Consider the following 27463-nt stretch of genomic DNA (forward strand, 5'->3'; position numbering starts at 1 on the left):
CTTGCGCTGGCTTCTTTCTGGTCTGTACCATCTATCAGCATCAGAGCCAGATGGATGTGACGCACACACCAAAAAGGAGGACACAGCGCTGAGTTTCCCACAGACGACCATTAGAGCAGCTAATGTTGTCAACAGGCAGCTAGCAAGAACTAATGATCCATAACACACTCTATAAAGGAGTGAAACTAGCAAAAGGTCTGTGAATGTACCAGAAAAGGAAATGAATATTGATATATGGCTGCTGCCTTCCTCTTGCGACCCTTGACCTCTAACGGGTTTCTCCTCTGCTGACAGGACCTGTAAGGCATTTCCTGCCCATTCACGTACATACTCGTTCAATCTGAGGGAGAAAAGAGAAAAAAAAGGTTGGTTTGGTTAAAAAAACATCACTTCTTACGGCCCAGGATAAGGGAAAAAAATATGCACTCATTCTCATACAATATTTCCATTTACTCATGGGCCTGTCCAAGTAGTGTGTTCCCCTCAATCTATCATTTTCACTGCGGTCACCGATGGTAGAAAGGCCTACTATAATTATTCCTACAGATATTGAGGACATCTAGAGGTTGTTTCTCCTCACTGGAAAACAGAACTACTCCTTTCTCATAAAGGTCAAGTTTTCATTACGTGAAGCTCAGTAAGGATTCACAGAAGGATTCTTAAAAGTAATTGAATGCACAGACACAAGGAGGCAACAAAAGGACATATTTTTGTCTTAGAGAAGAAGGAAGCAAAGGAGAAAAAATCACAATGATCCAGCTTTTGGAATGAATCCATGTTCCATCTACCACTGTCCTCTTTCTCCCCTGTCTGTTTGATGTGCCTTTCTACTCTGCGCAGCCTTTGCCTCACAGAAGAGGTCATCACTAAAGCTATGAAGGGCCACATTCACTGCAGGTCCGCTGACTGATGTCTGAGCCAGGCATGCTGATGGATGTACACACATAAACACACATGCATGCATACGCGCATTATGCCAGATGGGGAGTGTGCTCAGTAGTGCGACTCCAAAAGGAGAACCTGCCATGACATCACCCAGGGGACTGCAGGTGCAGGGCTGGGACAGGAAGTGAGTCACAGGAAGCCTGGTGAGGCAGACTTTGCCATGCTACTGACAGGCTGTGGGAGAGCGGGGTGAAGGAGTATGAGTTACACCTCGTAGCAGAGCTGGCTGGGGCCCTCAGGTTGTGGACCTCTTCTTTACATAAACAGGCTTCTGTCATCTCCCTCTGCAATCAGGTTGATGAAGCCTCCTTTGAAAATGAGTACTGCACATGGAAAATTATTTTCCCACATACCACCACACAAATAGTGTTACAAAAGCAATAGATGATATCATATAATAATATTGAAGGTTTTTTGTCATTTCTGCTCTATTTGGTGTACAGAGCTGAAATTTGTGCATACTGCAACTGATCCGTAGGTTTTATCTGAGAATGTATATTTTTTATACATTTTGTATACTTTATATAATTCATACACAGCACATTATATTAAACAGCAATATGACTACAACAACACACACAATGGCTAGATATTGTATGTATACAGGTTGGACAATGTTCAAATAGCCTTGGATTTCAACATTTTCCAACCTGAATTTCTCCAGCACAGCGATGTGTGACAGATGTACTGTATAGATGGATGGATAGATGGATGGAGGAGATGGTGTGTGTGTCCTTGACAATGGCAGTCCAGTGGTTTATACAAAGCTTATTACGCTAATGAGAAAAGTGTGGGGAATGGATTTGTCCCATACCACCCAGAGAAGGAGAGCCTGTTTCCTCTGGTGCACTGCATCTGGAAGCAGCCTCCTGGTAATCTGCTCTAAGTACAAAAGGTTCAGCACCAGCTTGTTCTCATAGACCACCAAGTGAGCCCCCCAACTCCATAACAGGTCTCCTTTCATATCTGGGGATCAACTGATGCTTGGTTGACTGGGTTCCAGGCCTGGAGCACCTCAAGGTGCCATATCGACACTTTGCAACTTGTGTCAATGAAATCAGTGTTAGAACTCTGTAATCCTGAACCCCGGAGACGAGTACGATGATCATAGAGTCAGATTTACATTACCTTTCTTATCGCCATTGCTGCCAGGCAGACAGAGGGGGAGAGAGGAGACTTTGTGGTATCACCCAGACAGTGTTGGAGATAGGTTGTTGCCATCTACTGGCTAAAAGTTCATACAAGCATAAACTTTGTTGTACTTTGTACTAACGTTACAAAAAACGTGATTGTTCAAAAGTAAGAAGTGAAATATTTAGTTAAGTAAATAATATAGACAGTTATAATCAATTTTAAGTCAAATATGCATTTTTTTCTATATTTCTAAAGAAGAGTGATCAAGATCTAGGCCATTCACTACATGTATTGTAGATATATATTTAGATATAGAAAACGTAGAGATATTGTTATGTGTGTAAATGTCTGACAGAGAGAGGGGTGAGTGTGTTCTGTTTTATATTGTAGCTACATTATTCACTGTATTATGAGCTTTTGCCAGCTCTGAATGAGAACGCTGATTTGAAGTTGTATGCTTGGTAATACACGAGATTTACTGTGTCGGAGATTGACATTTATTTAACAGGCATGCTGGGGGATGTCATGTAGCTCTCTTTGATTGATCTCTTTACTTCCTGCTACAAAGATGGAACGTAACCACACAGCCCCTTTCAAGCTCAGGGTGTAGGAGACGCCCTTCGGCAAGGTTCCAGGATCAGTCCGGTTCACCCCTCCCCCCAAACCTAACTGTAACCATCAGAGGAGTAAACATGACACTGACCTTAGATCAGTGTCTAGAGGCAAATTCATCCTCTAGCCTGTTTTAGAAGCCCATATGTGGTCCACATGGAACTCCTTCCTGTATCCTCTGTGGAAATGTGTTAGTCCATGAAGTGCGAGGTACACATCCCCAAGGCCATTCCAATTTGATCACAGAATCACAGTTAAAAAATAAAAGGAAAAGGAAAATGAATTGTCTTAGCAAAAACTTTACCCAATTCCTCCAGTATTGTCTCTCTTTCTATTTCATATTATTTTCTAATTAATCAAAACAGAGAGCGAGAACATGATCATGAGAGAACTGCACACTGTCCAGATATCACGAGAAATGTGTGAGTCCTTCTATGAGACATGAGCAGCTCTGATGTTACGAGGTCATTTCCCCTGCTGCTGCCCCCCACCGTCCATCGATAAAAAGTGTTTGGCTTAAGTTCTTGCCCATCCTCTAAGGTTTCATTGCCTTGTTCAAGAGAGTATAATAATGGCAGACAACCTTTTAACTCTGTTCTATAGCTTAACAGCAAGACTACTCTGCTGTGAATACAAGGCTATATAATGGTCTCTTCCATTGAGCCTCAGCCAGAGGTAATGATTTCAGCATGTCACTCCAAGCCAACTCCACTGTGATTGCACGGATGATTAGTTCTTACAGTAATGGTAGTAACAGAACATATTTCAGGAGCAAGTTAGTGATAGTTTTTTAGCAATGTTGCTGTCATTTCCTACATGCCTTTTATAATATGAATGTATCTTCATTCAAGAAGTCAAAACTAGTGCATTTGTGCACATGTGCTCACAGGTATGCTTGAATTCATATGTGCTTTTACTTGCAGACATACGCATGTGGAAGAATGTAAAGCTAAGATTGTATACATGTAAAATACTATTATCTTTACAGTCATTCTGGAAAAGTAATTTCCATATTTGCTCTGCTCCTGAATCTGTGGACGCCCGTCTGTTTGATGTGTTCAGAGCTGCAGCACAGATGCCACAGTCTTAGCTATGCTGGACGTCATCTCACTGGCTGTTCTCGGAATACAGAAAAAACACCATGTGCACCACCTCTAAAATTAGCGTGTGCAGCACATGAAGGAGAAAAGATCCGAAGTTAGAAAAGACTCTAAAGTGGCTGCTGTCTCTCTTCACTTCTCTACATTTTCGTGTCTCACCTTGGCACACAGCCAGTTGAGATCTCCCATAGCGACTGAGTCCTCTGTTTCATCAAAGATACACGGCATGCCACATACTTTCCAATTCTGGGCCAGCCAGAAATCTGGAAATCTGATTTTATAACCCTTATGATTTGGGTTGTTTCGAGCTGCAGATAGTTTTGGTGTGGTTTACTGCGCACCAAACAAAATGAATGCGACTTGCCACGCTAGTAGGTCCCAGCTTCCAGTGTTATGCTCATCAGTTGTGCGGCTGCTCTGTTGTGTGTTTGTGCGTAAACAAAGACAGCAAAGGACACCTTTAACTGATTTACCAGATGTTCATGGAGAAGGAAGGGGGAAATCTGTTTTCAGAGAGTGACTTTGCAGAGGTCTGTGTAGCAGGTGAAGAGAATCTTGCCAATAACACATATCTCACAGTTGTGCTTTTATAACTAAATCATGGAGTATACAGTCATACACACAGACTAAATTTTTAGCTCATCATCAATTCTTTCATGCTATGAAATAAATTGTGTTACAATCCAAGTTGTGCACATGTAGGTTAAACGAAAACGCAAACGCATGTTCTCAGTCCCAACCAGTGGCTGACCACACTTGAAGCTACTAGTCTGTGATGACGTGATGAGCCTGGAAGTCAGTCAGTAATGGTGTAGATAATAGGTCCTTATTACTTTGACCCCTGACCCCTGTTCTTAGTGAGAAGTTTAGGAGTGCTCCCAGAGGAGCTGTCTGATAATAACGTGGCTCTAAAATAAGAAGCCCCAGAAGTCGGAGGAACTGTGGCCAACTCACAGTACAAATGGAACCCAGTTCAGCTGGGATGGGGTACAGGAGGGGAGTTTCAGGAGTGCTACCCATGTGTCACCCTCACTGGAAGCAGTATTTCCACCCAACTCAATGAAAGGTTTATGGACTGGAACTATAAAGGCAAACCACTAAATCTCACACTTTTTTAACACAAAATTTTCCCCCATTCCACTCCTGACGTTACTCCTGAAACTTTTGGCAGACTTTTTGGAGTTAAGTTTTTTTATTGTTGATTTTTATCAAATGTTCATTAAGTGTGCCAGTGAAGTGACTTCCTCCTGAAGTTCATTAAAATGGTGCTGCTACTGACAGAGGTATGTGCAGCCCATGTGCGGGGCTGTGGTATGGTGTGATCCACAGAGGAGAAATGGACACCAGATGGGACCAAGGGGGGTGGAGATGCAAGGTAGAATAAAATAACACATGCAGAAGATTGAAACTGAACTGTGGTGGGAGAGGAGGAGGTGCATATGCGTGTGTGTATGTCTGTGTGTGTGTATGTTTGTGTGTGTGTGTGTGCGCGCACGTGCGTGCGTGTGCATGTTGGAAGGGTATAAAATAATTGGATCGTTGCATCATCTAGAATAAACGGGTGCTGTACACCCTTGGAGGATAAGAATGGGTAAACAGACATGATCTGAGGCCCATGAAAAAAATGTGACATTTCAGTGTTTTTACTGCCTGTGAATAAAGTCTCATGGCTCCTTCTAAATGTTTTGATTTACATTTCCTATATAAGTAACAAGCGTATCTTTGTTCAATGCACATTTGTTTTTGAAGAGAAAAAGCCCACCAGGAAACCCTTGAATAGATGATTGAAAAAACAAGCACGTTGGTTTTCCATGCAAGCGTATGCATGTGTCTGAGATTGAAAACCAACATTCCATGGTCCCAATGTGCGCTCATATAAAAAACATTCTATTTAGAGCATTTTGAGCTGCCTTGTGATCCCTCCAAGTCCTTTCTAATGCAAACACAGCAGAAAATGCAGTCAGTCAAACTCCGCAGAACTCTGCCTCTCTGTTTCTCTTCTCCCTCTCATTATCTGATCTGCTATTGTGGCTACACTATAAATTTTCATCTGTGTCTTTTCTGGAGCAGTTTTAGTCTATTCAGTTTAGTCTACGTATTACATTGTTTCCACCGAAAACATCAGAGAATAAAGATATTGACTCAGGTGTTCATACTTCAAGCTGTCTCACTGTAACATATGATATGTTTTGTTTTGCCAGCCAGCCATACCCACTGTCTTAGTGAATAAAACATGACTCTTTAGCTGCTTTTGGTGTCGGTGTATGGTAGTGTTTCTGTTGCAGTTCATTGTCTGCTGCTGCTGTTGCTGCTGCTGCTGCTGCTGAGTCGTTTTGTGAAACATTCCTTGATTTTTCTTTTTCCTTCAGTGCCGAAACACATCAGAGCCTTATGAATCAGAGATGACAAAGGAAGGCAGCCAAACTCTGAAGTGGGGCAGAATCTGTCTGAGCATGTGCAGTATGTGGACAGGTGCAGGTGTGTGTTTGTTTGCGTTTAATAATTAAAGTGCCAGTAGGCTCTGTTCTTGCTGAGAGTCTGTTGTCTGTCTGCCATACTTTGCAATCTTTCAGTCCCAAATCTCACGATAAATAAACCTTGTGCCCTGTCAGACCTTCCTTTGAGGTGCTGCATATTCACTTTTTTTCATTTGTTATATTGGTTAGGAACAGAAAAAAACAAACTAGCTTTTAGAAGTGCCTTCCCATGGATCTTTGCAGTGACATGTAATGCATGAAAACATGCTCTGATGTTTTCCTAATCCTCCCATGGGAGTCTATCACATTTGTGGGGTTGTAACTTGTCACTCCCATCCCATGACCCTACACCCTACTACAGTTCATTACACCAGTGGCACCCTGACCTGGCCCTGTCACTTTCCTCTCTACACTTCTATTGTTGTTGGTTTCCAATTACATTTACCAAAAGAGTCCAATGCTTGGTTTGCAATCAGTGTAGTGTGAGTTTCTTGTCGTGTGTGATATTTTTGCAGCCAATTTCTGTCAGAATTTGAAACTTTGTTATTCATGTCAGGCACGCATGTTGGCCCTTGATACAGATACATCAACAGTGGCTGGTTCACTGTAGCTGATCTGCAGTTTGAAAACTGGAGTGACCATGTTTTTTCACGATAAATACACATTATTTATTTACAAATAAAGTGGTTATAATAGAAATAAATACAAAATAAAAATCTGAGCATTATACTTCATGTGGTATTGCACCCATTTCGAAATGTACATCAGAAATACATTTTCAAAACCAGTAAAGGAATATTCCTCTGATTAAAATATTTATTTTTCCCAACTTTACGTAGACATAAATATATTCATATATAGTTTTTCTTCTTCCACGATAGCTCTGTTTGTCTTTTCTTTCATATAAATAAACGTCTTCATTGGGAAACCGGGTGTCCATAATAACCTCTGATGCCTCTTTCAGTCTTTCTTGCCCACTCTCTCTTTCTATCCATACCACTGTCAGTTGCTCACCGGCAGCCACATCCCTCCACCACCATGTCCTGGTAGTTTTTCAGGATGACCTTCTCATATTCATCCAAGTAGAGCAGGGAGATGGGGCTGAGGTCAGTGGGCACACAACAGGCTCTGGGGATGTTTGAGTTGACTGAGTTGACCAGCGTCTGCACAATGGCATGATTGGTAGAATTGAGGTGGTCTGCAAGGGGGAACGGACATTCCCCATGGCAATAAAAGGCGTGGTAACCAGGGGGTGCCACTATCCACTCGTTCCACCCCACATCACTGAAGTCCACATACAGGGCATGCCTCTTGCAGCTTGCCTTGTGCTGTTGCTTTCTGCGTTGTTTGCGGAGTGCTGCCTGACGTTTTTCTCGTGTGTGGAGTACTGAGTCCCCGCGGCCGTCGTGGCCATACGTCACCAACAAGGGCCGAGCCTGAGGCCATGAGTCCTGATCCTGGTGCAGGGACCGGCTCACCCTGACATGCCTACTACGTTTCTTGGCATGCTCCCCATCCATCTCCCCTTCCTCTGGGTGAAGTACCTCCACCATGAAGCCATGGTTGTGGCCTTTGCCGGAGGTCCACTGAGATACAGCTGGGCTGACGTCAAAGCTTTCCCAGCGGCTTAAAGAGTCCTGCACTAGCCGAGTGTCCAGCAGACGTGCCAGAGGTTCCCCGCCATGAGTGGCCGGAACTCCGAATATCTCATAAATGTTGATACGATGGAAACCCCCAGCAGGACCACTATCACTAGTGCTGCTGTTTCTGGAGCTGTTGTTAGGGGTTGCAGCTCCCATGACCTGATCCCTGTAGATACGTAGCTCTGCAGAGGTGATGAGCTCCTCATCAGGGATAGAAGTGAGGTTGAAATAGAACTGCTGGGTCGTTTTGCCTTTCAGGCTGGCCAGGGCCTCCATAGACTCTACAAAAGACAGAGGAGAGACAAACATAGTGTAAGATGAGAGGGGTATGAAATGCATGCCAGAGATGAAACAGAATTTATGCATGGTACAAGAATGAGAAACAACATCTATGATTAGAGCCTAGTTGGCTTCATGGATCCACTGTGAGCAGGGAAAGATTGGAAAGTATGAAAGGATGGTTTCTCACATGGTTTCTTTTGCTCCCTCTCACTCACACACACACACACACACACACACACACACACACATACACCCACACACAACTTGCAGCCTTCGTTCTATGTAGCCAGCCAAGCTGCCACGTGGTTATAGTGAGTGGGTGTGGGCCATTATCATACAGGCATAACACATACATCAACACTTTGCATGTATGACTCAGTGTAATAGCAGGCAAATTCTCATCGCAATGTTATAACGTCTTTAGTGTCATGCTCATAAATTTACCTAGTTAAATGTCAGAAGATGAAAGCAGCACGCTTCCATCTATTGATAAGATCAAACAAGCTCGTAAGCCTGACTTAAAATGTCACATTTGCCCGATGTAAATCAGCTGCTGTATACGATTCCCACTATCAGTGCACATGGAAAAAAAAGGTATATCATATATTGAAGTAAGATCAAAGATCAAAATGGAAAAGAGTAATATGGAAATCAGTTTACAATTGATTAGATAAACAATAGCATAAATGCCAACTGTTGCATTAACCTTTACAGAACTGACCAGCTCAGAAATGTCACTGGTAAATATTGTACTGTTAAAAAGCTGATACCAGGAGAAGGACAGGATACTGTTAATATGAAGGTTCTGGATAAAATGTTTAGACCGCAAAGGGGAAGGTGCGTATACAATGTTTTATATAAACAGCTTAAACTATTGAAACTATTTTATTTTAAAACTATTAAGTCATCAAGAGTATATGTAGGCTATATATATAAGTATACATACTTGAGTTCATTCATTGGTATTCCCCTCTATAGTGCAAAGCAAGTAAAGGCTGCAATCTTCTTTAATGCAGCCCCACTTTGAACTGTTACTTTATGAAGATCATAGATGATGTATAGACACACTTTTTAAAATCTTTTTGGTGTGGTAAAATAAACACAAACTTTGAACTCTGTGCTTTTTCAAAGGAGGCATTTAGGAAATTCCAGCATCTCATCCTAAACCTCCCTCCAGAGGCACAAAGACCTCAATTAGGCCTATCACTCCTCATTTGGTGTGGGAAAGCCCCCTGTCTCTCGTTCCCTCTCGTCTGTCCCCAATCCCCCTCTTTCTTTCCTTCCTCAGCTCCCAAATCCCTTTCTCCCTCTGTTCTCTTAGTCCCAAATCCTCTTTTCATTCTGTCTCCTTCTCTGTCACTCTTTCTCTGTTTCTTTCTACAACAGCGTTCTCACTCTCTCCCTATCTCCCTCCTTGAAAGAGCGGCTGCGTGAACAAGTTGAGGCTTGTCAAAAACGTGTGAACCACAGATATGAGTGTATCAACATTCCTAATTTCTCTTAGTGCTGCATGCCAAAACAAAAGATAAAGGCTAATGTTGGGTCATTCATCACGGACCTGTCTCTGGCAGCCACTTCCTGTGTAATAGTGGAAATGTTCTATTTGGCATGGAAAATAGTAATTTCTGAAAACTGATAGCAGTGAAACTAATTATCTGAGTGAAATTAATATCAGCAGGCATATGTGATGAATGATTAGGGCTGTTGGCTTTGATGTGCTGCACTTACATCTGTAGATACATGCTTATTATATGGAGCAGACATCAATTGCATGTCTGTTGACGTGGGAAGACTAACAACCTCTGCAGCTCTGTTAGCATAGGATGAAAGAGCCAGGGAGCGCATGTAAACACAGTCAGAACACATTTGTAATAGCCAGTGGTGTAAAGGTGTGTGCTGGCCGGGTGCAGAGGTTTCCAGTAGTGGGCAGGGAGCAGTCACTCAGCCTCACTGGCCCGGGCCAGGCTTGTTTGTAGTGTGTCAGTGTAGCCACTGGGTGTCATTGCACTAGGCCTCTGGAGAGCACCCAAGCAACCACTCAGCCACCCCTCTGACTCACCCCTGATGGAAACTTCCCCACTCAAACACTTAGGACTCTGTATAAGAACTTTGTGTAGAGCTCCTATGGACTCAGTAACTTGTATGTTGTAAAAACTGGGCCATAGGAAATTGAATGGTTGATACAGTTGGTATATGTTTGACAGTAAAAGTTCCATCTTTTTTTTTGTCATACATAAATTATTTTAATATCATGAACAGCTGCGCCTCTCTGCTGTTTGGCAGTTAAACTTAATAATTAAATAAAGTGCTAGCTATGTTTAATTTTCACCTGTTAGATTATTTAAGACAGTTTAGAATAACCCACCTCATCAATAACATTGTATAAACACATACTGTATGACTGGTGAATTAATGCACTTTCCCCAGCCCTATAAACCTCTGGTGTGTGGCCGTTAGTCATCTGAGCAGCATATGTTGCCTTGGAACTAAAATTTGCAATTGAACTGAAACACTGAATTCAACAATCAGTGGGTATCCAGCATATAAACTAAGTGAGCAATTATGGTGTTATTGGAACGTGCGTAATGGCGCACAGCGCGGAGAGAGGGGTGATTTGGAAAGAGTAAGACGCGCAACCCCTCCTCCCCCCTTCACCAAAGACTAATTTCAGTCCTGTTAAAAATGACTCAGAATTCAGTCTGACACGATGACTTTGTCATAATGCGTGTTAGTATAATGTCATGTCGTGTGTTATTGAAGTAACGGGGTGATGACTATCACCTGCGCAAAGGCACACCGCCCTTTATCCTGCTCCTGTGGTGCGTGTCTGGAAAAACAGTTTTCAGAGCCCACGCAAACACCATCAATTATTAAGAAACAAATTACCCCAGGGATACCACCGCCCCTTGATGTCTCTGAAGCCTGTGACAGCTCCGCCAGGGCAATGTTTGGTTAAAGGTTGCATCACAACATATATGAGAGTTAATTTAATCGTGCATGAGATGCTTGTTTGTAAATCGTGACAGTGATTTTCAAGCTATCCCAAACTTATTTAAGAGTTACAAATAACTTGGACGCGTGTCACCTGTAAATGACTAACCCTCCATAAAACAGTGAAGACTCTGAAGTTCAGTCTTAAGGCACTGAGTCATGTTTAAATATAGGTTTGGGTTGTCTGAGAGAGCCGATGAGCTCTCCGGCTGACAGGTAAAGGTATGTCACTAATACATACCTTCATGGTGAAAGCTTCTAATCGTGTTGGCCTTGCTGGCGGCTCTATCTGCGTGTTTCCCCATGCTCTTGGGTCGTTTAGTGCTGTGGTCTCCGTTTGCTGAGTGCATGCGGTAAAGGTCCACCATGTACTGCGGCACCACGGCTTGCTTGCTCGGGGTCGGTCTGCGCCTCAGTCCAAACATATTGAGAAGCCGAAGCTCAAACTCGTTGAGGAAGCTCTCCGACTGCTCCGGCGTCTGCTTCCCAGATTCGCTGTATTTCCTCCGGCCGACCTCGGGGATAAGTCCCGTAGCACCTTCCAGCAACACCTGAGCGAGCAGCAGAACCATGAGAGAGCGGACCACGGCGACCATGATCAGTCAGTCCCTGTGGAGAAAGTTGGTTTCTGTCAATACACTGGCGCTGAGGTATTGACATGAGGTAGACACAGCAGGGGCTTCACTGCAGCATTCCCCAAACTGTGTGTGATCCCTCCAAACAGTAGGAATGATTGAAGGAGAGCAGGTTAAAAAGGGAAGACACCTCTTCACTTTGAAGTACAACAAAAAAGGGGCTGTGAATAGCAAGCCCCCCGGCAATATAGCGCGTCTAACTGAAACAGAGGATTGATCTTAACATGAACAGAAACGCGAAAATTTCAAGGTGAGGAAGTTTTGAAAGAGACGAACAAAAAAGGGGGAATGACACGAGAAAGACAAATCAAAGAAAGTTGCGGGGGAGACTGCAGACAAAAAGTCTCCAGTTAGAAAAGATAAGAAATCATGTTTAGTGAAATGATATGAAGGGAAAGAAGAATCAAGTCGGCATAACCCGAAAGATCACAGAAGAAACATGAAAGAATGTAGTGAGGAAAAAGTTAAAATACACAGCAGCAGGAGAGGCAGTCAGACGGTGCTACAAGCCTCTATTTGCAGAGGCTTTGACGGTCATGTATAATCATAAGGGATAGAGTTACTTCAAGAGGCTCGCAGGTGTTAGATCTGACGTGCGTACCAGGGCCAGATGTAGCCCGGGACAGGAACATCAAAAGCATCAAAAACATCAGTCTCATTTGAGAAGCACAACCTCCCAACGAAACAACTTTTTTTTTTTTTTTTTTTTTAACTGTATTTTTCTTTTCACTGTGTTTTCCCGACATTCAGAATGGGAACGCTTTAACTTTTACGCACACACCCTATAAGCCTATATAGTGAGTAACAGACGAGTTGCAGCTGTAATGTAAAAGTTTCCTCGTGACGGAAGTTATTTCATACCTGCTGACATTATTAAGATTTCGTTTTCTAGGGAATATTGGAACAGTTTAACAAAAACCAATCAGCCTTGTTTTACCTGACGAGGAAGCGCTGTGTCCGGTCGTCGTTCCACCTTTGGGCTCCGATAAATTCCACATTAATTCGTGTTTAATCCACGCTGCTTCTCCTTGGGGGACCAAAGACAGCCCATGCCCTTCGCCGATCGCCTCTCGCACATATTCTCACCAGCTGCAGTTCGGGTTAGGTCTTGGTCAGTACGGAAAGAAAAAAAAAATATGTTAAGTCTATGAGGAAGCGGGCTCGCGTAGGCAGGACCGATCTAAGTATAAAGCATCTTGGTTGAACATCTTCAAACAAGAACAACTCGCTGAGACAAAAGTTGAGCCGTGCTGGCTTTTTGGAGAGATAAGCGCACTCAAGTGTCGCTCCTTTGGACCTTGTTGCTGAGAGTCGGGGAGCGCGTCACCTCTCCTCTTTGCGCCACAGCGTAGTGGTTCAATTGATTGGTGCCTTCTCTTCCCCAGCGACTCTTTTTGTCGTACAGTGATGTCACCAAGGGGCTGTCAATCATTTGCCCACTATAAAGCACCTCCTGCGGACCACTAACCCGGAGGCTCAGGACTTTTTCATGTCTAACGATGTCAAATAAGCACACATTAGAGCCATGCAACCCCATTTTGATAAGATTTGCCTAAAGGAAAAGTTTGTTTTGTTTTGTAACTTGTGACTTTTGTACAGTCTCTATGAATGAATTATTTCTATTTCACATTTCAGTGAAATTTAATTATTCCATAAATTACTGAGGACCCCTTTGCCCCCCTGCTCAATGATCCTTGTCTCCCCCTGAACTTTTAAGACATCAGCATATATATTTGAGAATAATCTCTATCCTTATTACAAGCAACTCTTTTTCTCTTGCATCTTTACATATCCTGGAAAGTCACACCATAAAAATAGTTGTTAAGTCAACAGTTAAAACCATACTGTTGCTTTTAGTTGTGTGTTTTTGGGTGATTTTCCATACATAGGAATAGCAATCGCCTATTTGCTTAATGCTTTTAAATAACATCAAAATGGCTTGTTACCCTCCCAGGGATGTGTAATATTCCTGTGAATTTGACCACACAGAGCAAAAAACACCCAAACCCATGTGTTTTTTATAAATAGATAATTGGCTGAGAGGTGTTAATAGCAGGATCAAACACGTTAAGCTTTTGGAATAAGGCCAATAGATAATGGCATCACAACGTGTTGATTTTGTGGTTTTAAAGGATTAGAGCCTGCGGAGGGACTATCACATCCTCCTGCTGAACTTCACTGTGTGTGTGTGTGTGTGTGTGTGTGTGTGTGTGTGTGTGTGTGTGGGTGGGTGCTTGTTCATGTGTGTCTGACATCAGAGCTGCGTTATCCATGCTTCCCACCGGCTGGATTCATCTTTTCATTACATTACAATTCACAGCAGTTCATCAATATATCAGTGGCAGATTTTGGCAGCAAATATGGGTGTCTCATATCTACACTACGGTGTGAGAGCAAAGTGAGTTAGTCTCAAGAGAAACCCCATCAATTTCCCAGGAAGGCTGTATTTTTTTCGCTTACTTTTTTGTAAAACTCCACACTTTAAAACTCTCTGGGCTCAAAGAGGCTGCTTGGTCTGGTGTATATCTCATCTTTTTTTAACATATGTAAAATATTTTTCACTCATGTTGAAAGATTCATCTATAGGCTTGATACCTGAGTACCTGCTTTATTTGTACAGTGCAAGCCTTCAGTGGCAGAGAGGGATGAGAGAAACTATTGCTGTGTTGTTTTTAGCCTGTGGGGTGTAGTCAACAGCATTAATGTTTGGGTCATCTCCATAAGAAAAGCCCCCACTGATTCCCTCTAGTGACTTCCATTAAGTGATGATGGTGGGGCAGGCGGCTGTGTTTTGGGCAAAGCACCGGGCCTGTTTTCTTCGCAGAGATGGCAATAGATTAAATCCCCAAGAGATCACAAGATATCTTTGTCTCCTTTCAGGACAATAACATTTTATGAGGGATAATCCCAGATCATCCACTTAGCAATTAAAATGCAGAGAGGCCAGTAGGTGCATGCCATTACCTGACTGGCAGTGTGCACTGTGTCTTGGCCTTCCCTTAGCTGGATCCAAGCACTTTTGATTTTAAACTGTTTTGGTGAATCGCTTATGTTTATTTTGTTTTCCAGATTGTTTTTGCTTTTTCATTTAATTACCAGAATCAATTAGAGGTGACGTATACTGTCACATACTTTCTTTCAACCTTTTCTAATTGAGTTATTCCACTCCACTCCACTTCATTCATTCATTAATTTATTAATCCCTTCATTCATAAAGTCAGGGTGTGGGAGAACATGTTAATTCATTCATACTGCTTAGATTTGCTCCATTGTCGTGTTAATCTGTTGGCAGTGATAGTTGGGTCTCTGCTGTTGCCAAAACACCACTTGGTGAACCCAGTGCTCTAAACTCAAACCCAGGTAAAAGCTGCTCGGCATTTAGATGCTGTAGATTGGCAGATAAGGCCTCACACACTAAGCCGTGAGTATCTTTAATTACCCGAGTGAGAGGATTAGAAAGAGGGGGCTTTATGTGAAGCTGTCTCCCTCTTTTTCTTTCTGTATATGTAAGTGTGTGTTTGGTTTGAATGAGTGGGCATGTGAAAGTGTGTGTTATGAGGGCATGTACACGCACACTGTGAGTGTGTGTGTGTGTGTGTCTTGGCACAGCTTGTGTTAGACCAGCACTGAGGAATGTGTCTAGCCAAGGCTGTTGAGGCAGTTGATCAGTGATGGCCAGAGTGGTTTGAGAAGATCATGCGGCTTTGATACTGTATATATCATTGTTTTGAGCCAGATACATCATGCTTATCTAATCGCTGCCGCTGATCCAATTACATGCTGATTGAAAGGACAACATCTCAGAGCGAAACCCTGGCAGCCAAAGAGGGCATGTACAGATATGCTATCTGAAACACAAATGAACGACCTACTGAGGAGGGCTCTGAGAGGTTAAACTGTGACTCAGCCAGACAGTGTCAACCCAGCACGACCACCACCATCACTAGTGTCATTATTTCCTTCCAGAACACATTTGTTTGTTCGTGATAGCAGTAAATACTCTCTGAAAGTCGCAGCCATAACTTCAAGGTCAAGACAGAGGCGCTCACACATCTGACTGTACTATAACACTGAGGAACCATTAGGACAGTGGTTTACAATCTTTGTTTCTGGCTATATTTCTTGATGCTCTACTGTGTTGCCCCCCAGCTTATAGGAAGAGGAAACATTATTCAAGTGAAAATGCGGTTTTGTCAAAACAAGCGCATACACTGTGCAGACTTTCCCACACTTATGTTTAACATCCATTCCATAGTATTTCTGTAATGTGGTGGAAAACTGAAAATGAACGGTTGACAAAATGAGCAAGTTGTCGTATGTATCAGGATGGATGAGGGGAACAGGAGATGGGGCAAGGCCGGGGTAATATGGCGGTGGATCAGCCGTCTGATGAGCCTGGATTTGGGCTGCAGGTTCATCATGTTGTTGTGGTGGGTTACGGCGTCTTCTTGGCGGAGCACAGTCGAGGTCGGAATCCTGCATTTTGACACACTGAGACACATATGAGGTTTTATCTGCCCCTGCCTGTGTTTTTCTGTCCCTCCTTTGTGCTTCTTCCATCCATAAACTAAATGATTTCCAGTCTACTATGAATTTTCTCTTGCTTTTTTTATTCTCAGTCTCTTTTTCCTTCTGCAGTCTGTCCCTCAGCCGATTTAGCTGTCTAATACTGAAACTTCCTGTGCTCGGAAAACCACATTCAGTAACCCACATTTTTATTTGTTTCACAGATGAATCACCATAATTCACTCTCATGTAATTTATGTTTGGAGCGGAGAGATCCACATCATCATGTTAACTTCTGTTTGATATTTACTGTTGATAATACCCATTTTGGTAGATTAAAAATTTAGTAGGAGATTTAAATTATGTCTTCAACTAATCTCCAAAGTACACCCGTTAAAAATATCAAAAAACTAATCAATGTTAGTGTGCCCAAAATAATGTGACCAATTTCATTATGTTGTTATGTTGTTTCTCAAGATGATCAAAAACAGAGTGATTGGAGCAGAGGAATTGTCTACTTTTCCTACGCGCGTTTTTCTGAGTCTTACTTCACACATTAGAGTACTGTGCATCATCATTGCACCTCCAGGTTTCTACATAAGCTTGGTTAAAAACTGGGACTAGTAGACCAAAATCTCTCTCTTATTTCAGCCTTGATATTTTTGACATCTCTAGAAAACAGATATTTTTCTCTTTTTTTTTCTTTTTTAATTTAGAAATCAATTTTCAGATTCTCACCAGTTAGGATCTTTGATGGCAGCGCTGAGTGAGTCCGGCCTCGGGTCTTAGTTCCTCCGTCTCACCCGTCTTTGTGGGGAGGTTGAGGCTGAAGATTTGGCTTCAGGATCGCGAGTCCCCTTTGACTCCGAGTCCAGACACCCCCAGTCGTGCGATCCCACTCCTGACACCAAGTGTGTGATGGATATCTGAAAATGAACAGTTGACAAAATTATCAAGTTGTCTTTGTATATCTTAATAAGAGCTTTGCAAAGGATCAGTGTACAGTCACACAGAGTGCAACTGCAGACTGATATCGAACAAAGAGTGTAGAAAGAAAGAAAGAGGCAGGGTCAGGATGTGTGTGTGTGAACAATTCTGGGTGCCATCCTGACTGTCTAACTACCAAGAAGAAGCAGGTGTGTGTTCAAGGACAAACTACACCTTAGTTTTTAGCAGACACTACCAGATAAGGAGCATACATGCGGGAACAGATTCACATTAAGGGATGTACAAAGCCAGGTGACACAAAGCTCAAACCGGGTTATACAAAGTGCAGAATATGATTTTTCATGTAACATACAGTATAACATATACTAGTTCTAGTATAGTTTTTATGGACACTGTTTCAATAAAGTTTTTAAACAATACACAGGAACCTGGAGAATTAATAAGGAATATTTACTAAAAAAGTAACATTTAACTTTTTGGGCTGCTGCAGAGAAGCAGGTAATCAATGTTGGTGAGAATACTCGGCCGACACGAGCTAAATATTTTGTGAACCCTTGGTGATCCATTCAAAGTCTCCCATGACCCACAGGTGGGTTGAAAAACAATGCATCAGAGCATCTGTACATCCTCATAACAACTATTTAGCCATAGACTGTAGTTATCAGCTTAAATCAGAGTTCTTCAAAATCATTTTGTTCCAGCGGTAAGGACTAATACGACCAGTTTTCTGAGCCAACCCCTGAGGCCTCAACGTCTATGATGAGGAACAACAAAACTCAAATTTTTCATACCACTGATCACTGTGATGAATCCCATTGTCCCATCTCTAGTTAATGTCCCTTTTTCTTTTTGTCATGTTCTGACCTTTGTCATCATAGTTTATTGCCCCTCTTTGATAAGTTGACAAGACAATATGGGGCTAGAATTTAGGTTAGTGTAGCACAAACACCAGACAAGGTTTTGTAATATGAAACACGCAGACCCTCGCCTGCATATTATATATTTCTCTAATCATCTGAAAGTCAGATTTCTTCATTGGTATGTTCCATTCATCCTTCACCTTTACAGAAATCATCTTCGGTAACCAAAGAACAATATACAGTGAACCACCACCATGTACTTTTGCTTGAGCTAATAGATGTATTTTTTTTCTTGTATGGAAACCCCCCTAAGGGAGAACAATGTGCAATACATAACACTTATAACAAGTATAATTAATCTATTCAAGGGGGAATGTTTGAGGTTATTTTTTGAGGGAGATGAGGATAGAATGTGTTTTGTTGTTTTAATATGTACATCCTGAGGAGGACAAGAAGACATGGTTTATTGTCCTCTTCTCACCAGGGTCCTGTACATGCTCATTTCTTTGCATGCCACAGTATGTGCGCCGTGTGTGTGTGTGTGTGTGTGTGTGTGTGTGTGTGTGTGTGTGTGTGTGTGTGTGTGTGTAACCGTGTGCACATGTTAATGCTGGATGTGGATGGTGCGGCCTGCTCTTGTCATCACGTACATTCCAGGAGTCAGGGGGCAGACGAAGCCCTGAGATGACACTGCAGATCCAACTATTAGCCTTTCACCCGCTGTTAACAGCAACTTGGCTAGACACCGGGCCTGCATTCCTCTGTCTTCAGCCAGCTGTAGTCTTAACACACAGAAACATGCCTACAAGGAGATAATCTTCAGAGATGTTGCTAGAAAACCCGGGAACAATTTGTTGCTGTGACTCACCTCTAATTCTACGCTCAAGCAAAGTTGTCTTTTTAATTAGGAAACCAATAAAATCTTCATCAATCCACATGTGTTTGACAGCAGAAGCACGACTGCTTGGTTGGTTGGTCCTGAAATGGAAACCCACCAAGGTCAGAGACGGCCGGCTAGAAAGCCAGAGTCAATATTTATGGATACTGAACATGTGGCACACTTCTCTACCCACTAATTTGAGCAACAAGTCCACCTCCAGATTATATGGGCTCTCAGAGATCACAAGAGAGGGTCCAAACCTTGCATGCACGTTTCAGATATTGAGAAGCACGTTGAGGTTGGTCGCTGGTTGCACATAATTTGGCAAATTGGCACAGTGTTTATTTGTTTGTGTTTTAATTTCCTGTGTAAATAGGGAACAAGGGAGCTTTGATCAGGTAGTGAGGGTTGCTCTTTTATCCAGATATGTGGTTTGCAGGCCAAGAATGCCTGCTACAGTTGGTATGGATGTCATTGTACTCATCATATTGTGAAGGGCTTTTGTTAAAACCTAAAAAGAAGAGTTTTTGGGTGTTAAGTCCTCTATCACCTCTCTCACATCAGAAAATTGCACACATTGAGTTTTGTTTATGGGGCAAATTTCTTTTGAAGCCAAAGTGAAAACAGTTCGATGCCTGGTGCTGTGAATATATAACAGTAATAACACCGCACAGCTATAAAATCAGTTTACTAGTAAGAAACATTTAGCTCTGTACAGACCTTACACTTTAACAACTTACAATAGGAATCATATAAACACATGCTCCATTTGGCGAACTAGTTGGGATGAGAAGCATCTACTTCCATTTTAGAGAGAGAGAGAGACATAAATACAGGGATCTGCCCTTTGAATGCAGCTCCACTCATAAAGACACCACGCGTCACTCAATTATACGTCTGCTTGATTAGAAGGTTGGGCTACGTAAACAGCCAGCGTCAAGATTTACATTTTACTGCTTAAGCACAAGCAGCTGTTTACAGGCCAGGGGAGGAAGGAAAACACTTAACAAGTTTCTATACATGAGAGAGAATCTGGAGCTGACACATCTCCAGCGAAGATGGTTTCAATTAATAGTTGTTTATGTAGATCTAATGCGATACGTGGTCGGAACAGTTGATTGCTTTTTGTACTGTAAGTGCTACTGATTCTGAGTTTTAAACATGTTAATATGTGTATGCAGCTAAGTTAAACTGCAGTGTGAAATGAGGCTTGCTTCCGTGCGATTGCAGATCCTTTAAAGGTTCGGGAAACCAAAAAGACAAATAGAAACATCCTGATAGAAGTGTTGTGACCTTCACAGGCAAACACAAGCTGACAGCATTTTCAATCACTCGCTGGATAAGATGAAAGAGCAACACTGCTCATATATTTCATCTGCAGTCTCAAGCCATAAGCAATAACATGCACTGCAGCTTCAAATGTTCCTCACTTTCACCAAAACCACGTCAACCATTTCACAAGATGAGATTAGGCCATTGCATGACGTAAGGAGTCGCCTGTGTGGCCTTTATTGTTTGTGAGATACTGAGAAGGTTAGACAAAGCTGAGCATCATATATCAAACAGAGCAAGGCCAGTACATCACCATCGCCAAGGGTAAAGATTCACAAAGACATAAACACCAAAAACTATGAAGACACTTTTTTTTGTATGTAGATAATATTAGAAAAGTGAAAGAAGTTCGTTAGTACTAAAAAAGCAAAAACCATCCCTAATACATCCAATTTTGAGAAAAAGAATTCAGTGTTCTGATTATATCCAGTTTCTGTCAATGTTTCTCCAATAGCCAATAAGAATTGCGAAAGTTGTGTTCCGATTTCCCTTCCCAGTTACAGTCAACTGATATTAACATTTGCTGTTGTAATCACTAGTTTTATATAAACAATGGATCAAATGACTATGTGTAAGGTGAAAGGCGTTGCTCATAATGATGAACCGACACAGACTCTGCAGTTCCCTCGCCCCCCCCAGTTTAACTTCTTTTATGGCCCATAACTTCACTGTTTTGATCAATAACTGTATATAAAGATGGACGATTTGTCTCCTCTTCCTCCCGCTGTACAAAAATGAAGCCAAAATATCCCGGATACGAGCGCTGACATCTTATGTGGGTGACGTCATTTAGAGCCAAAGTCTATGCAGTAGTGATCAGGGAGTGGAGCCGCAGTATCAAAGTCACGCCCATACACCCACTCAACCCAAATATGAATTTATCACAGCTTTCAATCATGATGTTACACACCCCCTTATATAGAATCAAATAACTAATCAAAAACAAACGTAGTGGAAAAATGAAAATTTGAACATACATACGTGTGATAAGAACTACCTAAAATGACAGAGACCATCTTTGGGGAAAATTTGTTTGGCGTGTAGTTTGATTTTTTATTTTGCGAACATGGAGGGGACGGGGTTTATGACGTACACTGCAGCCAGCCACCTGGGGGCGATCGAGATGTTGGAAGCAGTTTTATATACAGTCATTGGTATTGATTCGCTTTCACAGCTCTCATCAGTGTCTATTTCAGCCAGAACAAACAAGCGTTTTCAGCGAAAAAGCTCTGAATAATTTACTATACATTACCTGCCTAGCACTAAACAGCTACTAGCTCGTAAACATAGACAAGCGTTTCGCTGCTAAACAGTAGGATTAGGATTTGCCACGTAGCTAGAAACATGACTCCAAATGAATGCTAATGTTGTTCTGAAACAAGTTCGCCACGTGAACTTAAAAGGTGTTTATATATCAACGTTGAGTTTACAGCTTGTTTCTGCTGCCTCCATAAGGCCAAACAAAAAAAATATTTCAGGTTTAAGGGCAAGATGAGAGAAACTGGTTGTTCACAGCAATGCTACACTGGTGGTGAACCTCATTAGAGCAGAAGATTACATTTTATCACATGCTGCCAATGCTGCTGCTAAAACCTTTATCTCACCCTTTATGTCGTCTTCAATACTGTGTTTCCTTTTAAAGCTGAATTGGTCACTTCTGAGACAGAAACTTTAATTCATGACAAGATGTGGTTGGCAGAAAAATGTACCTATCGATACGGTTATTAATTTTGTTTCTTCCCCTTGATTTTACCACCTACACAGTTATAAGAACCGCTGTGTATTGTGGCTGTGGCGAAAAAAACAACAACATCTGTATACAAATATAAACAGCTGTAGCAAAATGCAAACACTTGCTTTCACATGGTTAAAGTTAGTCCGGAACAAACCCATTTCATTGTCACATTTCATTATCACGGTGTCGTGCTGAGTCTGATCCCAGCCATACAGCCTGGAGGGAGCAGAACAGCAGGGTTGTCTGACAGGGGGAGAGAGGAGGCTAGTAGGCTATAGGGAGGACCTGATTGTACTTTGGCATCCACAGAATGACATTATAGCTGTGTGGTTTCATGATAATAATAATCTTCAGAGCAGCTGTATAAACATTTAACTGACATCCACTCCCTGGGCATGCAGTATGTATCTTTAACTTCTACTAGGGCCAGTCTGATGCAACTATTCATATCTCCGCCCATCTCTCTCTCTCCCTCTCTCTCTCTCTCTCTCTCTCTCTCTCCCTGTCTGCTTGAGATACATGATCCATGTTAGTATTTGCTGTAAATGTCAATGGAAAATGAATGTTCACATCACATTATGCTTTCAACGTTCGAAAGAAAGGCACATCATGGACTTGCTCAGAGCTGCGACAGTTGTCTTGTTTCATTTGCTTTGAAAAACTCGGAAACAGTTTTCAAAAAAATAGGGACTCAACAGAGGCAAATAAATTTAGACAAACCCTTGCTCGGGCCCCTCACAATGTAGCCTATTTCCTGGTAACATTTGTCTTAATTCGTGGCAGTTTGTGTAAATATTTATGTCACTAAACTAACTGTTCTGTATACAGTAAGCCCCCCAATCTTCCCTGGAATGTGATTTAATTGGCGGTTTCCTCTGTTTATCCTGTTTCATACAGTTATGGGTGAGCTTATTGTAATGAATAATCAGGTAGATAAAATGTGGCCTTAAATTAAATGTCCTCCTTAAAGGAAATCAAATGAAGGTTAATACCCGTTTTGAGCCCCCTGTCTGTAATTCACGCTCTCTCATCACATGCCAGATTACCATTATGTGTCATTTGTAATACAATAAACAGACTCCAGATGGCTTGGATTCTCTTGAATATACACAGAGCAACAGAAGCTATGGGGAGAGCTGCTGTATTCTGGTGTGGAGTCACTTTGCCTCAGATGGCCAGGCCAGCTCTCTTCCAGAGGCTGGTGTATTATATCCTGAACAATTTGCTCACTCAATCTCATACATGGACAAATGTTTTAGAACAAAGACTTTTTTCATTTTTTTTAATTGAATTTTAAGCAGTTCAAGTCCTTAAATGGTGCACAGGTAAGCGAACTGCCCAAGATAAAATGTTTAGGTCACCAAAAACTTTAATAGAAAACATGCCCTTTTCTGGGATTAAGAAATTGGTTAAGTTACAGCTTTCCTGCAGCAATGAAAGTAAATGAAGCTTTTAAATTTAATGCAAACCATTTCTACAGGTGCCCCAACTTTTGTCGATGATTAACAAACCCTCTGTCTGTACAAAGACACTGTTCGAACAAACTGTGTTTTGCTACGACCTCTGATGCGTTATTAGGACCAAATTGTACTGCAGGAAGTAGTGCTATCAGAATGGTGGGAAAAAGGAAGACTGACTGGTTGGTCAGGGGTTCATCCTGCAGCAAAAATAATTAGAGAAAAGAATTAGACAGCGGTTTCACATAATGGAAGAGAAGCACAGTCTCCAGTCTCCCCATGGAGCTGGTTCGGTGTGAATTGGAAGAAGGTGAAAACAGAGCAACCTGCGAGTGCAACACATTTGTTGGAACTTTGCAGCACGAACTTTCTAAACAATATTTGATCCATTATAGAAAGAATGAGCGCGTAGAAGAGTGTGTATGGCTGCTCGAAGAGTCAAAAGAAACACAGAGACATTGAATTATGTAAATTTAAATAACAAGTGGGAAAATGTAGTTGTTCAGAAACTTTTGATCAGTAGGAAAATGTTACACAGGGAAATGAGCATGGTTAAAAAAAGGCTCAGGGTGTGTTTTGTCAGTTACAATAGAGTCGATGACTAAGTTCATTGATGACTACCATATTGGGAGCACTGTTCCTCCTTGATGTGTGAATGTGTCAGGCTGGCAGTGTAGTGAGCTATATCAGAGTAGTTCCCTTGTTCCTCACACAACTTTGACATTGTGCTGTGGAGCAGGCAATGTAAACGGAAAGGCAAGAAATCAGAGTTTCTGATCTCCCAGTTCATCTTTGCTCTTGCCTTGTCATTGCACGCTGTGGTTTTTATATCTGTATCATGGAGTTTTGCAACAGCACCACAAACAGACGTGTGCGAAGGTTGATTCTTTTCCAAAGCACAATAAGAACATATGCATGACATGTGAGATGTTAGCTGCTGACATACCTAAACACCTCTGTTACGATGGCTATCTCACCTCTGACAGTGATTTATCTCTTATTATTTGGCCTCTTGGTGTTTGGGGCAAAGGACAAGAAAAAGACATTTGGTTTATGCATGGATCACTGAGGAACATTGGGCCTCTTGTCAGTATGTCGAATTTTACCCCAGAATGAAACATTCTATTTTCCTAACCTGGTTAAGTAATCACATTACCTAAGACTCCATAAAGTGGAACAAACAGTAGCATATAACCAGACTTCTTTTTATGTGCCTTGAGTGACAGATTGGCTTTCATCAAAGAGGCAAGGAAAGAAGTTATATAGTCATTTTGCTATGCTAAGAATACTAAATCGATCCTCATATGTAGAACATCTGGCGAAAAGCAATTTCCACCCAAGTGTTTTAGTATTTCCTCCTAATTAATTTCACATGTACATGACAAGAGTGAGCGGCCTCCCAGAACCATGGCACAAAAGCCAGCTTTGTTTCACCATTAGAAAAGTCATCTGTGGTTCCTGGTTGAAAACTGGCTGGTGCTTTGACGCTTGGAATCAATGATGAAAGCGGCATTTTGTGGAGAAAAGTAGCATCTCGCGCCTCAGTGGCAAAGGTAGCTTAGGATTTACGTTTACATTCAGTCAATTGGTGACTTGTGGAGCAAGCAGAGCATGTTGAGCAGAGTTGCATGAAACAGGCGAAGGTGAGAGAGAGCAGGCACAGAGCCTGCATAGGAATGAGTAAAAAGTTAGTGCTAAGCCTCCAATCCAAACCATAATGACGGAGTGTATGTTAAAAATGTAGTATTAGAGGCAGTTCTTGGATCTGTGCTTGAAATGCTTGAAATTGTCTGTCCTGACTCATAGCACCTCAAAGTAACTATAAAGTGAAAGCAGTGGACAGGGGAATCCCTGTTAAAATGCAAACCTCACTTATCAGTTGACCTTCCTTATACGCGACAGCTTGACATAGAGAAATGGCAAACATAACAGCATGTCATCATGATGATCTTGAAGTAAATTAACCATTAATATCATGCCCTACAGTATATTACAATTGTCTGAGAGAGAGGCGTCTCAGCTGTTGAAAGGTGATTGTGAGTCTGCTGTGAGACACAACACTTCTTGTTATTACTTGTCCAGGTGACAAGTCAAAAGAGCTCCTAGAACATTGGCGTCGACAGATGAAAAGTTGGCTTGATCAGATTAATCATTAAAGTGAGAGATATGAGCATACCGTGGCATTGTTTTTACACAATCTTGATGCCGCTCAGACCAAGACCTCTGTTTGGATAGGGCGTCTGGGACCACCTGGATGAATGTAACTTTTGTTTGCCAAAACCGCATATTTCTCACCTGAAGATCTCTTCTTTACAACGGGTTTCCCCCCCCAGAGAGTCTGTGAGTCTGCTTTTCATCTCCACACGCTCTTCATCTTGAGAGGAGATGTGATGCATGGCCACAGAAGAAACAACTGTCCGGAGTTAGCTAGTGGAAGTCTTGTCTGTACATAGACAAACAACAATGGGTGGTATTTGCCCACACAGATGCAGAGGTGAGATACAAGCAGGTGTTTACAGGAATGTTTGAAGTTGAAGGGAGATGGTGTGTTCTGATTAGAGCCCTGAGGAAGACGGACACTGTAGGTGTTTCTGCTGACATAGAATGAAAAGTCCTTATCCCTTCTTATGTTTTCATTTCTTCTTTCCATCTGCTATGTGTTTGTATAGCTAAACTTGACTTTCAACTCAATTTGGCACTGGGGAAGCATGACATATTGCCATTCCAAACATATTCTTGCTTTGCCTTTTATACTACCGGTGACAGCGAAATAGCCGCTGTTTGGCTCCTGGGAAAGAATCCATCACACTAACCTCCAGATCAGTAGCTGTGTTTCTGTTTGTAGAATAAAGAGTTCAAGGATTTCTATTGTTCCCGAGTTCGCTGTTGCCTCCTCTGTTGTGAAGTTCAGCTGCTGCACCCAGTGCTGCACTGGCCGCAGCGAAGAAGTCCTCCTTTCTATTGCAGCTTCAAAGCATTTTTCCCTGGGCGGCAGAGTTACAGGCTCTTTGTGGCATGGGTTATTTGTCAGAGGGTTTGGAGAGTGACTTGTTTCACTATGTTCTCTGAAAAAGGCCCGTGCGTGAGTGCTTGAGCAGTCTAAAGTTACATCCATGATCCCCAGTATTACAACCCGATGACTGACAGGAAAAATGGGGTGAGCTCTTTGCGGGGCTCTAACAAAAACACCAATAAGAAGGAGAGGGAAACAACAGATTAGACTACTGATCTCAATCTGCTCTCCTTTGGTTATTGGGAAATAATAGCTCTGAAAAGGAAGTCATTTAAAAGGGCCTTTAATCAATTCTCCTTTGACGAGCAAGCGGCATGAAAGGCTGTAGTGAGAGGGAGAGCGTGCTCCTATAGCTCTGAACAGTTTGGTGTGGGGGAAGTACGGGAGAGATGGGCTCTAATTTGTGTTCTCATGGTGTCCAGGCATCTCCAAAGCACTTGATCACCACCACAGCAGGCCTTGATGCCATGTGTGAGTGTAAATGGTTCCAAGGCTCCCTGGTGGTAAAATCACATTGCCAAAATGACCACCAACCCTAAATGAAACACTACCCCCTTTTTAAAAGGTCCCATTCAAAACCCAGTGGTTTTTTTAAAAGGCGCATAAGGTAGCAATTTCCCTCAAATATGGCGTAGCCCAATAACTGTTGAAGTAACTGACACCATGTCAGAGCGAATGAAAGAATTTTTTACAATATGTATGAAGCATTAGCCGAATCTAAGATAGCAAAAATGGTTTTAATGGATGTTATAACTGTATGCAAATGTGTGCAACCTTGGGAGTTATTGTACTACATTCTTGCCATCACTGTAATTCTTTGCCTTTTTTGTTGTATCATTACAGCCAGAGTAGAAAGGTCTGTGTACTGAGTGAGTACTTTGTTCATTCTAAGGCATGCAGAAAAATCAGTTTT

The 27463-nt window shown here is 42.0% G+C and overlaps 2 protein-coding genes across 2 annotated transcripts in view; one reads left to right on the forward strand and one right to left on the reverse strand.

Annotated features, from left to right (window-relative positions):
* Positions 1–27463, forward strand: part of LOC130187443 (1-phosphatidylinositol 4,5-bisphosphate phosphodiesterase beta-1) — a 163064-nt gene that overhangs the window by 14875 nt on the left and 120726 nt on the right. The window lies entirely within an intron of this gene.
* Positions 6918–13190, reverse strand: bmp2b (bone morphogenetic protein 2b). The gene is made up of 3 exons (XM_056405075.1): positions 12757–13190; positions 11426–11793; positions 6918–8192 (listed from the first exon to the last, which is right to left on the reverse strand). Exons 2-3 carry the CDS (start codon positions 11778–11780, stop codon positions 7279–7281), a joined length of 1269 nt encoding a protein of 422 aa, XP_056261050.1. The 5' UTR covers positions 11781–11793; positions 12757–13190; the 3' UTR covers positions 6918–7278.

Source organism: Seriola aureovittata, chromosome 19 (assembly GCF_021018895.1).
Source record: "Seriola aureovittata isolate HTS-2021-v1 ecotype China chromosome 19, ASM2101889v1, whole genome shotgun sequence".
NCBI classification, from domain to species: domain Eukaryota; kingdom Metazoa; phylum Chordata; class Actinopteri; order Carangiformes; family Carangidae; genus Seriola; species Seriola aureovittata.